The sequence below is a fragment of the Mizuhopecten yessoensis genome, unplaced genomic scaffold (genome assembly GCF_002113885.1).
Source record: "Mizuhopecten yessoensis strain PY_sf001 unplaced genomic scaffold, ASM211388v2 scaffold1311, whole genome shotgun sequence".
Taxonomy (NCBI): Eukaryota; Metazoa; Mollusca; class Bivalvia; order Pectinida; family Pectinidae; genus Mizuhopecten; species Mizuhopecten yessoensis.
This window is the reverse complement of record NW_018403983.1, coordinates 612355-626404: the sequence shown is the minus strand read 5'-3', so window position 1 is coordinate 626404 and position 14050 is coordinate 612355. Positions and strand designations below refer to the sequence as shown.

The following is a 14050-nucleotide window of genomic DNA, read 5'->3' as shown; positions in this document are numbered from 1 at the left end:
AAAAAAAAAAAAAAAAAAAAAAAAAAAAAAAAAAAAAAAAAAAAAATTATAAAAGAACCGCTTAACGTTATGTAATATGTCCAACCAAAAGTGCTACACAACGATATATTACCATGTATAAATACATTGTATAAAAAAGACACGCTTTACCATATATAATTTGCTAAATGAAAAATGATAATATGACTTTTGTAACAGGAACGATGCACTATTATGTTTTATGATAAAATAATCTGATAATCTATGATTTGCTAAATCAATAACGCAATACTATGACATATATTCAAACAAGAACGATACAATATCATGTTTTGTTTCATAAAACAAACGATATACAAGACAGCTTAACTTGTTAAAATCAAATAGGAACGATTCACTATAATGTATTCCAATAGGAGCGATACAGTAACACGAGACAATCCGGACCACTACACCGTAACATGTCCTCTACCTGTATCAGGGCAGCAGCCCATGATGTCCCCAATAACGTACCAAACTATGAACGTTACACTATTTTGACTCATAATATATTTCTGTACTGTTAATTGATTTTCCTATTTGTAAAAACTTAATATGACATTTTTATAAAATTTCATAATGCTAGCACTATTAAAAAGAATCCTGATTGATCATATATAGGTCCAGGGTTCGAATTATCATAGTAAGGACATGCTATGCTTGTGAAAATTAAATTTAATAAGGGCATGCTATGCTTGTGAAAATTAAATTATTGTGAAAATATGTATGTATATTCCGTATATTACTATATGCTACATTAAATAGATAAGCAAGTTTAGGTAGCAAAACAACTTAACAAGTCGGAACGGTTTTTCTTCGGATATAAAACACCGAGGCTGTGACAATGTTTCTAAACAAATATACAGACTGTTAACAGATGTGACTGCACCATAATGATTTTCTACTCCGAAATGTAATTATTAATTCAACTTCATTTCATCAACAAATATGGCACTTGATTTCTATTGTGTCCTTTGACGTTTGGCAAAGTAACAAAAGGTGTCTGAAATGTGATCGTTGTACCTTTGCACTGCAATGTATCGCCGAGTGTCTGTTGGCTGTAACACTTTCTATTATAATATGTATGTTCTGTTATAGTGTACACATTGTCAGGTTTGAGATGGATGCACTTGCTGCCCTTCAACAAAACTTCCCCAATATCATCGGATTCGCTTTTAACCCGAGATATCTTATCAGCTTTGTAAACAACTTCGTTATTTTCGTAAATGACTACATTGACAGTATTGTCACCGAGGGAGTAGAATGATCCAAATCCTAGTAAGCGTATATTGTCAGATACTGTAAACGACACCGACTCCATTCCATAAACCCAATCATCGTGTACGAATCCCTTAACACGCCATACTTTTCCTTTTATCCTATCAATTCTTCTCTCGTTATGATTAAGTTTGCTGCCTGAGACCTTCTCCCGGTGATGTCGATAGTTGATTGTTTGAATGGCATCCTCAGCAGGAAGTACCTTGTGATGGCAAACCTTTTTTTGAAAAAAATCATCATCCATCACAGAAAACCGGACAGTGTAGAGGATATCTCCTAAGACATTCCTTTTGTTATCAGATGTGGCCTACAATGAGAAAGCAAAAATAATATAGACTTCTTTAATGGAATAATGTTATGATATTTTTTTTTATGTTTGGTTGCCTTACTGTTGTAAATGTATTTGAATTAGCTTTAGATGGTTACCACGATTACAGACGGAAGCTCAACATAATATTCTGAAACACGAAAACGCCTTGAGATAATTGAACATGTGTGGTTTAAACTATAGTCGGATAGTCTTGTAACGCAGTATATCAAAGTGACATAGTACATTCGCAAACTAAATCTGTTCAAAATTGGATGAAGAAGAGAGTTACTCCAGACTTCGGGAAGGACTGGGGTAGTTTTGAGACTTTTACAGAGAGTTGGGTGAATTAGGTAAACCAGTACAGAATAGTACGTAGTTGTGATAGTGTTAGGTGTACTTGTTTGAACATGAGTCCTCATTTGACTTCGTTACTTTTTGTCATTAGGAAGTTTTTACTAGAACAATAATGGAGCTTCATGGAAAGACGTGATGTTCAGAAGTAGTCAGAAATGTCAGATCTGAAAATGAAGTGTTAGTATTCGGGATATTGTTTGTAATGTATATGTATTGGGGGAATATCTTTGATTAGTATAAAGTGGAAGGACAAACTTGTGTAGATTTGTCTTATTATTATTGTTGTAATCTAGAGACTGTCATATCAACATGGAGATCCAAAGACAAGAAACAAGTCGTTTATAAAAGACAACAAGTGATCACCGAGAAAGGATCAGATTTTTTGTATAAAGTGCATTTCACTGTATCAAAGCTGAGAGAAAGGTAATATCCGTTATGACATATGCAAACAGTTGGGATATTATAACAGACTGGAAATCAGTGATACGGCTGGAATTAAATTTAGGCAACAACCAATTAACTTGATATGGGGCAGCATAAATCATAAACAGCCTGACCTAACTTATTGCTGCTTTAACATGGTTTGATTATCTAAAATGTGAATTTCCTGACTGGCACTGATTTGACAGGTGTATCTGAGGCATTTGGGGGAAGGGGGAGTCTTTCCGGACAGCCCACTGACATCTTGAAAATATTAAACAAGATCGTTGCAAGAATTGAAATTAGGCTCACAAGCATTCAAGGGAAATCAGAAAACTTTAGACCTTTGGCCAAAATAGCTCGCGTGTGGACCAACACATATGTGAAGGTGAGACAAGGAGCATGGGGTACCTGTTGACACTATTGTTAAAGTATTCAATTTCGGAATACGTGTGACAGTTTCTTGTTGGGATTATTGTCAGTATTCTGTTTGAATGATTGGGTAAATACTCTGTTGGGTTATATATCGATGATACCATTCCAAGATGAGTTTCGACCACTGAGCAGCGATGACTTTAGACGAGAATTGTTAACTGATAGAAAACATCAACAAGAGGACACACATTATCTTAAAAATGAACTCTCTTTTGACACTGAACAATTCAACAATGTTGCCTTAAAAGAAAGTGTTAATTGGCATATACTTATACGTATTGGGTCATTTTGATTTTATTTATGAATCTTTGATAAGTTTGTAAAAAGTAAAGACTTCAGAACCTTTCGGTATACTATCAATACCCGAACACCCGAAGAATTGTGAAAATCCCAACACCAAAAGAACTTTTGTGGACGTATCGACAACAGAACATTTATGACATTGAAGACTTGTGTCTAGAGTCAATGAAAGGCAGTGACGAACTTGACAACAATGGTGATGTGTTTTGATAACTGTGACAATAATATATAATATTAGTTTTTTATAAATGATCATGCTAGCTGTTGGGATATAAGTGGAATGTACTCGCAGGAGCTTACAACAGGCAGGAGATAATGTGGCGATTTATTCGTCCGGTGGTAAGAATGATGTCAGGTTTAGAGTAACATTGTGTAGAGAAATAATTTACAAGGGTAGATACTCAGTAAGGATAACTGATTTGTAGTTGGACAAGCACTGACCAGCGTGGATGTTAGGGCTAGCCTAGTGGGATGTTAGATTGCTGTTGTGTAATTAGATACAGGATACTGCAATGTTGGAGCTGTTGTCGACAGTACGCATATGTTTAAATAGCTAATGCTCTGGTCAGTGTTTGTATATATTTAGATAGTGCAGAATTTAATTTAGAAGTTATATTAAGTGTAGAAGGATAACATCTTAGTAAGGGCAAATGTATATTTAAATATGTTTAGAGGTCAGTTTAGGAGTTATATTTAGTGTAGAAGGATAACATCTTAGTAAGGACAAATGTATATGTAAAAATGTTTAGAGGTTAGTTAGGAACTATATTTAGTGTAGAAGGTTTCTTTCTTAAGTAAGGGCCAGTGCATATTAAAAGAGTTCTGAGGTCAGGTTAGGAGTTATATTTAGAGAAGAGGGATTCTATATTCAAGGTAGGTCGTATGAAGGTTAGGGTTTTCATGCTTGTATTACATTTAGTGGCAGGCGCGGTGATCCGTAGAGTCAATCATTAGGAAGGCTAGTGACTATAATTAGTCAAGGGGACATCGTTGACTTATATTTAAATATAAGCATCCTGAGTTCTATCTATAGAAGTTAAGGAGGTTTCTATTATTATACTAGAGTATTATAGACTATGTATATATTATGTAGTTTATCTAAATTTAGTAAGCGAGTGGTATATTTTTAGCCCTTATCAAAGGTCCTGTAAATCGTTGCTTCGGAGAAAAGATTTGAGGAGCAATTGTATTAGGACTACTTGATGCAGAGTGGATTGAAAGAGAACATGGATGGGGAATTGATTGGAGGAGTACTTGGATGGGGAATGGATTGGAAGAGTACTTGGATAGGGAATGGATTGGAGGAGTACTTGGGTGAACAGTGGATAGGAGGATTACTTGGATGCAGAGTGGATTGGAGGAGTACTTGGATGGAGAGTGAATTGGAGGAGTACTTGGATGGGGAGTGTATTCGAAGAATACTTGGGTGGAGAGTGGATAGGAGGAGTACTTGGATGGAGAGTGTATTGGAAGAGAACTTTGATTGGGAATAGGTTGAAGGAGTACTTGGGTGCAGAGTGGATTCGAAGAGTACTTGGATAAAGAGTGCATTAGATGAGTACTTGGATGGAGAGTGGATTGGAGGAGTACTTGGATGGGGAGCGGATTGGGAGGAGGTCTTGGATGGAGAGTGGATTGGAGGAGTACTTGGATGGGGAGTGAATTGGAAGAGTACTTGGATGGGGAGTGTATTCGAAGAATACTTGGGTGGAGAGTGGATAGGAGGAGTACTTGGATGGAGAGTGGATTGGAAGAGAACTTTGATTGGGAATGGGTTGAAGGAGTACTTGGGTGCAGAGTGGATCCGAAGAGTACTTGGATGAAGAGTGCATTAGATGAGTACTTGGATGGAGAGTGGATTGGAGGAGTACTTGGATGGGGAGCGGATTGGGAGGAGGTCTTGGATGGAGAGTGGATTGGAGGAGTACTTGGATGGAGAGTGAATTGGAAGAGTACTTGGATGGGGAGTGTATTCGAAGAATACTTGGGTGGAGAGTGGATAGGAGGAGTACTTGGATGGAGAGTGGATTGGAGGAGTACTTGGATGGGGAATTGATTGGAGGAGTACTTGGATGGGGAATGGATTGGAGGAGTACTTGGATGGGGAATGGATTGGAGGAGTACTTGGATGGGGAATGGATTGGAGGAGTACTTGGATGGGGAATGGATTGGAGGAGTACTTGGATGGGGAATGGATTGGAGGAGTACTTGGATGGGGAATGGATTGGAGGAGTACTTGGATGGGGAATGGATTGGAGGAGTACTTGGATGGGGAATGGATTGGAGGAGTACTTGGATGGGGAATGGATTGGAGGAGTACTTGGATGGGGAATGGATTGGAGGAGTACTTGGATGGGGAATTGATTGGAGGAGTACTTGGATGGGGAATGGATTGGAGGAGTACTTGGATGGAGGGTGGATTGGAGGAGTACTTGGATGGAGAGTGAATTGGAGGAGTACTTGGATGGGGAGTGTATTCGAAGAATACTTGGGTGGAGAGTGGATAGGAGGAGTACTTGGATGGAGAGTGGATTGGAAGAGAACTTTGATTGGGAATGGGTTGAAGGAGTACTTGGGTGCAGAGTGGATTCGAAGAGTACTTGGATGAAGAGTGCATTAGATGAGTACTTGGATGGAGAGTGGATTGGAGGAGTACTTGGATGGGGAGCGGATTGGGAGGAGGTCTTGGATGGAGAGTGGATTGGGGGAGTACTTGGATTGGGGGTGGATTGAAGGAGTACTCGACATTTATCAAAGATGTATTCATACGTGTCTGTAGATGTGTTTTATGAATTTGCCTAATGTTTATCAGAAAAAACATTTGTAAAACTAACTTTCAGGTTTTGTCGTGTACATTCCGCCTCTGCTTACAATAAGACGGCATTGTACACGTCACTCTCGTCTGCTTGTAGGTCATCCGACTCGGTAATACTGACCACACAGCTCGGACACAGGTCAGCAAACGATGAGGACTGTAGTATATCGTCCGGGGAGTAAGAAATCAATTGAAGGCATTCCGTTTTAAGATTTTCCATCAGGAACTCGTGAGCTAGCTCCAGAAACTCCTCGCACCGTGAAACAAGAATATCTACACAGTATTTCCTGGCAACACTTAAAACCGGTACTGTGTTCTTCTCTGTTAGTTCGATTGTGTCTGTATACAGATAACCTGGGAACAAAAAAGATATTAAAACAACAACCGTTAACTGCAATGGCCACTTTCACACAGATCGCACTTGCTTAGTACACGGGGTTGTATCGTATCTGACCACGGGGTTGTATCATATCTGTACTCGGGGTTGTATCATATCTGATCTAAATGATTTTAAACCCCGAACGTTCAATTCAATACGTACTTATATTTACAATATATTTTTGGTTTTTGGTCCCCGTAAAGTATTGAGATAGACTGATAACCAATTTTTAACCAATACCATAGATTGTCGACGTGGAAATTCACTCTTAGTTTATATCAAATGTCGATAAAACAAGTAAAAATCCAACTTAGTAATGACACTCTCAAAACTCTGCAGGGGGTCAAAACTAGTCGCCAATAAGGATAACACACAATGGGATACGTCAGGTCTATGCATTTTCCAATGCCGTATAGTGTTTAAGTTAATGTGATACGTGAGTATGTACATGTATATATTACAGTTTAAGAATGTTTATAGCAAATTACGAAGTGTAGTATAATCGAGGTATGTGGTTACAGAGAAAACTGTGAGAGGATACTTCAAATCCTCCATCTTTTCTAAGACAGAAACATTTTCGTTTAATATAAACAACAATAACCCGACCTTGATATTAATTAAGACTAGATGCCTGAGCAACTCTTTGAATCTGAATGCAATTATCAACTTATAAATAACAGTAAATACGTATACATTCAGAGGGAATTCGAATTTAACTGGAGGAAATGGAAACATTTTTTAACAATTGCTATTATCGCCAGGATCTCTTCATAGCCTTTTTAGCTTGTTGCATCCCCCTTCTCTCTCTCTCTCTCTCTCTCTCTCTCTCTCTCTCTCTCTCTCTCTCTCTCTCTCTCTCTCGATGAAAGTGTATAATTAGGATAATGACAATGACAATTCGTTGTTATCGATGAGTATGACGATGATGTGATGACCATGATGTCATATGAGGGTGTTTGATGATATTTATATATCATATATTGCTGTTGTTGTTGTTGTTGATGATGATGATGATGATGATGATGATGATGATGATGATGATGATGATGATGAGGTTGAATGTGTAGATGACAATAATGATGTCGTATGATGGTGTATGATGATGATAATGATGATGATGATGATGATATGGCATTTTTGGTTTCCTTTAATGGTGTGATATATTATTGTTGATGACAGTGATGCAAGATAATGGTTTATGACGTTTATTATGATGGATTATAACAATGACGTTACATGATGGACATATGTTGCTGATGATGATGATGATGATGATGATGATGATGATGATGATGATGATGATGATAGGATGAGGATGATGACTAAGTGTTATTTTGAATGTATGGATGTGAGTGTGAGAAAATTTGCTATTTTTCGTATATGAAAAATATATTTGTGAAACATTACAAAATTACAAAAAAAAATATTAATCCGATTAATAATAATAATATAATAGGATAATGCTGATATGACCTTATCGCGAAAAAAAACAGATTTCTGTTGTCGCAATAATATGCGCTGCATTTCTTTTGTTCACATCAAATGGAACAAAAACGTGGAAAATGGTGATCTTTCGAAACCAGTTAAAGCCCTCATAGAATATACACCTATTGCAACAACTGAGTCAGCATACATTTGAGTATCGAGTCACATTACATTGATATTCTTTTGATGCTTTTGGAAATACCAATGTGTAGTCTCCTTGTAATACACTTTTTACATACCTCAAAAATATCCGGAAAGCATCTTCAGAGGTATCCGGAATTGTTACCTCCCCTTTCTCCGCCATCGGACCCTCAAACATGGCATAAAACACGGGACTTCGGCTGATGAGGACCAGTTTGTGAGCGGAAATTCTTTTCTTGTCTTCGCCGACAAGAAATGTGACGTCACTAGCTATACCGGAAATGAGGATATGGTCAAAACACTCTGACAGTGTTTTCCCAGTTTGCCAGTCCAATGAAGGTGGTGCAGCGTTCGCCATTATGACTGTGATACCTACATCAATGTTTAAATATGTTATTTCTGTATTATTTTGTTGATTTGTCAAATGAAAGATAATCGGTAAATATCAGTTATCATTTACAACGCTTTCTTGAATATAAAATGACTTCATGTAAAACAAAGATAATACATTTTTGATATAATGTGAATAATTACAGCAAGTTATCGAATAAGATAATAACAAGGTTATGTTTTACCACGAACTTCAGTTTTCCCGTATATGAAATGTCTTCATGTAACGCAAAGATATTAACTTTAGATATAATGTGAAGAAGTCAGCCTGTTATATAGTATAAGATAATCACACGATCATATTTTACTACGCATTTGGTCCCTTACGGAGCCTCACCTATCAGACATAAATGCACATAGAAGAACAATTCTCCACAAAGTTACTAACAAAAACCTTCACAATTTGTGATATTACGATTAGCTCCTATAACACATTCCATAATTTCTTAATTAACCGTCACATATGACAAACACAGCGATATATCTTAGATGAAATGTTTTGACTTACAGTATAATTATTATTGATAGATAATGAGATTATGCGAAAATAGACCAAACCATACATACTTTGTAGAGTTTTGTCCTTTCCTAAGATATCTGCAGGTGATCATGTGTGTTTACGTCTGAGGTGTGACAACATACCAAATATATAGATATAACGACCGATATCATATGATGATCATGTGAGATTATTTTGGAGGTATGATAACATATCATAGCAAATATATAGATATAACGACCAATAACACAAGGTGATCATAGGATTGTGTGTTTTATCAGTGTAGTTTCTGCTATCTGGTTTATTATTCAAAGTAAGCATATAGAGGTTTATAAAGGGAAATAATTTCAGTTCAAACGTCCTTTATAAACCTTTATATTTGTCATACGGCGATATTTATATTATGTTTCGTTGTGTTCCGCTTATGATCTGGTTCTAAGAGACAATTGCCATTGTTTAGTATTCTCTTTTATATAGATATTGAACATAAGATGGCAATATTGTCAAGATTGGCAACATTTTAACCAATTTTTTTTGTAAAGTTAAAAAGGGAGTAAAATTATGTTATGTTCGAAAAAAATAGAATGAAATTTAATATAAAGTATTATTAAAGTAAACGCAAAGTCGTTAATAATACATCCACAATTAAAACGTAAATATGCTAAAAATATCATAATAAATAAATCATAGATAAGTCAATATGCATCAATTATACGTAAAACATTTTATAAAGAGACGTTACGAAAATTTTGAAAACTGTTTCATAAATGTTCATTATAATATGGTGTCCGGTTTTCTTTCTGACCCTGGCAGTACGAACAACTCGAATTTTTTGGACTGTATGTAAGCGCCATGTATGGACAGTGACGTCACAAGTATTATTGACGCGGACCGGAAAAGAATCCAGCAGGATTCCAGTTTTACGTCATTTTAGGGCATTTTGTGCTGAGAAAGATAAAGTGTCATCTATACATTGCAGCAGGCTTACTTCTGTTTTTGAGAAGTGTTATATCGCTAACGAGCATCGTCTTATTTTTTAATAATTTCATAAATTGTTATCAAACACTACCTCCACAAATAATCATAAAAACCTGTTACCGAAATTTGTATATTTGCATTAATTCGTAAACGTTTTCGGGGAAAACTATACAGCAGGTGACAGCAAAAGTTACATTATATCAGGTTACTTTAGAAAAGCTTTCCATAAAGCACGTGTTCCTTTGTGATATCAGGAGCATGTTTAGCGCCGCTACATGAACACGTGTGGTTTATGTAGAGACGTTTTGTTACACAGTGTTCCTTATATTTTATCAATACTGCTATAGATTTTTTAAAGGATTAAGTTGTTTGCAATGCAAATATACTAATATGAACCAGGGGTTATATTAAAAGTTGAACACGAACGCACGCAACGAAACCTTCAAAATATAAACTGGTTAGCATCGTTATGCTGATACAGACTCATGAACATGGATAGTGTATAATGTTATGCGCCGCCATCCGCTAAATGGAAAGCGAATTCGCATAGTCTTAATTTTATCCAGGCAAATTAAATATTATTCACACGTACAGGAAATTTAGAATTAAATAGTTTATCATGTCACATTTGTCATCACTTTGTCATGGGTTGGGGGATTGGTGAAACAACAATCATACCACTACCTCAAATATAAAAAATAACAATTATCGTATACGGGTTAAAACAAAGTTTTATTTTGTCATTAAATACTAACAATTATCTCAATTAAACAATAAAACACATATGCACCAAATATAGCACATTTTCAACATTATTATATTGCAAAGTTTACACTGAATATCATCGTATAAAACATCCTTTGAAATTTTTTAAAATCTTTAAACGTGGATATTATTGTTTTATTTGTTCCTTTAATTCAAAAGTTGCATTATTTTAATGATACCTCTGAAACAAATATGCATGTAAGTATATTGATAATAGTGATTTCATCCACTCTTCTGGTTTTTCATATATCGTTAATAAAAATTGTAAAAGCAAAACATTCATATGTACAAAAAAATATATCGAAGCAGAAAGAATGATTTAATCAAAGATGCCAAAAACAAATAATTCATGAATTACTTTTACTGATTATCTCTGTTAAAATTAAAACAACTTTAAAATTTCGTCTCCACTATAACAGAAAACGTATTAGATTTTGCTATCACTCATTTGTCGTATTTACCTGCTACAAATGGTTTGCTCACAATAATATACATATCAAAGATGAAATATTTTTGTATACAACGTTGTCAGATGTAGGTTTCACAGATAGTCGCCACACTGTCTATATACTGTATCATTACTGTATGCTCGTATGCATTTTCTTTTGTGGTTTGTAGCCATTTAGATAGGTTTGTGGTACAAACTATCGTGATAACCCACGTAATCAGTAGTCAAATACGTTGTATTTATTTTCGTTGTTCTGTATAAATCATGAAAACCATGAACATTCTGAAAGAAATTGGACTGGGTACAAACTGTTGTAGTTACCCAACGCAAACAAGACTCAAGTTTATCAATAAAATGCGTTGTTTGTTATTTTCGTGGTTCTGTTTAAATCATGAAAACCATGAACATTCTTAAAAAAAATGGTCTGGGTACAAACTGTCGTAGTTACCCAACGCAAACAAGACTCAAGTTTATCAATCAAATTCGTTGTTTGTTATTTTTGTGGTTCTGTATAGATCATGAAAACGATGAACATTCTTTTACACAGTGAACATACTATGATTTAAAGAAATTGGTCTGGGTACAAACTGCCGTAGTCACCCAACCCAAGCAGAAATAAAGTAGATCAAACAAATTCATTGTTGTTATTTTCGTGTTTCTACATCAACCACCAAAACTATGAACATATACATACAGTGAACAGTTCGTGTTTAAAGAAAACGGTCTGAGTATTTTTGTCAATCTCTAGTTTACCAGATAACAGTATTGATATTTAATTTCACGTATAACTGTCGATTTTTCCTGAAAAGTCATACTTAAGACGTCAGTGATGACATGGTGTTCAGAGAGTCAGTTATCTACTGAGAGCTTCGTAGATCGTGCGCCTAATGTCTGGTATATAACAACTGTATGGGACGCAATTCTCAAGAAATAGGGCAACATCCAAGGAGAGCGTCTTTTCCAGACCAGTACAACTTTTCGTTCCAATTTTAATGATGTGGACGTTGAATGAGACCCTTTTTGCTGCTTCTAATGTATCACCTCGGCATATTTTGCAGTTGATGTCAGGGTTTATTCTTCATTTATAAGATATAATTTTTAATAACCGTTGTTTTGTCGACGGGTGATAATATAAAGTGAGAAAATCACTTTGTTGGTTATTTGCGTCACCAATATTTGTAGTATAATGCTTATTTGTTGATGAAGGAGTCTGGAATTCTACAAAACATAAACAAATATGAAATAAAATTTAAAGGAATTTTAAAAGTGTACAAATAAAATAACTGTGCTTTGATTATTACAGTAGCAATAAGTGTGCTAAGATTGTGTCTCAATTCAGATAATTTGTAATTGCTCCCTCTAGGTTTTTTTGAATAGTATTGACAAAACATGTTCTACATTTCTTATAGTACAAAAATTTGAATGGTCAACTGTTAATTTAATCAGAATACGTATTCAAAGGGGCGATTTGTGTTATTTATAATATTGTTAAGAGCTCAGAAGGAACGTGTCTTTTGAAAAATATCTACATTTTAGTGATCTTTAAACCTCTGGTGTTTTATCAGGAGAATCACTTGATTTCCTGCGGTTCAATCCATATTCAGATGAGACAGTTTTCACTGTTTATAGAAGTACAAACGCCTAACACTTTGGCAAATAGAACAAACAGTTTGCCCAATGTAGTTGTCAGCTTGTTTTGATTTTATGCAGGATCCAATTTCAACAGAGTCAATACTATTTGACATTTTCATTATACAATCATATGCGGAATACCTACCAATCAAACGGCCAGCCTTTGTTTCGGGCTTTTTCCATATCTGTTGAATCTGAAACAACACACAGTTACAAAATGACACAATGGTGAGAATTTACTTTGATAATAAATCTTATAATAGAAACAATCATCATAGTTGCATCTTTTTTCGTTCGTGATGAACTTTTTCTTAATGTATTAAAACATATTTAAAGAACAACTAAACAGCAAAATGCCTATCGCCTTTCCTTGATGAATTTTATCATTTCTCTCAAATTTTTTGACATTTATATTATCTATATTCCACTTTCCAATCCATGTAGGGAATATAGGTAATATATATTAATGTTAGCTGTATAAATATAATGGTCTCTGCTATTTTTGGTATTCCCTTATATATCTACGTTTACAGCCGAATGTTAAACATGCATTTATCTTTGCTGTCATCTTTGACAATATTCTAAAAACGGTATGGCACTTTGCGTTGATTTATCGACCATATCACTTTGCTCATTTCGATATATTTACAGGCTGATATAATTATTGTGATGATATTGTACCTAATAACATACCGATTGACACGTTGTCGTAGTCCCAGTGTTTACTTGCCTCCTCAGATTTATCTAGATTGTCTAGATTATCCAGATCGACCTGTCTCTCTTTTTTATGTGCATCATCTCCTTAGCACGAACATTTGAGTAACTTCCATACGTATCTTTGGCTCCTGTAATATGACAATGTAATGAAACCGATTAGATGAACAGCGCCAGAATATTAAATTACATCAGAAATTAGAATCATCAAAAATATAACAGGATTAATAAACATCAATAATAACAAAAATATAACAAGAACCCCCATAAAAATATACCAAAACAAATTCAATACTATAACAAAGAAAAACCTGTTTGCCATCATTTTATATCTTGTATCACATCATAAGTCGATATATTGTAGTTTGTCATCATAAGATATCTTGTATCATGTCATCAATCGATAAATTGAAGTTTGTCATCATTGTATAGCTTGTTTCATGTCTTAAGTCGATATATTGTATTTTTTCATCATTCGATATATTGTTTCATGTCTTCATTAGATATATTGTGGTTTGTCATCATTAGATACCTTGTATCATGTCATCAATCGATAAATCGAAGTTTGTCATCATTGTATATCTTGTTTAATGTCATCAGTCCATATATTGTAGTCTGTCATCATTAGATATCATGTATTATGTCATAAGACGATATATTGTAGTTTTTCATCTTAAGATACACGTATC

The 14050-nt window shown here is 34.9% G+C and overlaps 1 protein-coding gene across 1 annotated transcript in view; it reads right to left on the bottom strand.

Annotated features, from left to right (window-relative positions):
- Window positions 1–51: 51 nt before the first annotated feature.
- The window catches only part of LOC110459005 (BTB/POZ domain-containing protein 6-like), a 61566-nt gene continuing 47567 nt past the window's right edge, over window positions 52–14050 (bottom strand). Inside the window, exon 4 of the mRNA XM_021511026.1 lies at window positions 52–1603. Coding sequence (XP_021366701.1) covers window positions 950–1603 — 654 coding nt within the window. The 3' untranslated portion in view covers window positions 52–949. The remainder of the gene's footprint in view (window positions 1604–14050) is intronic.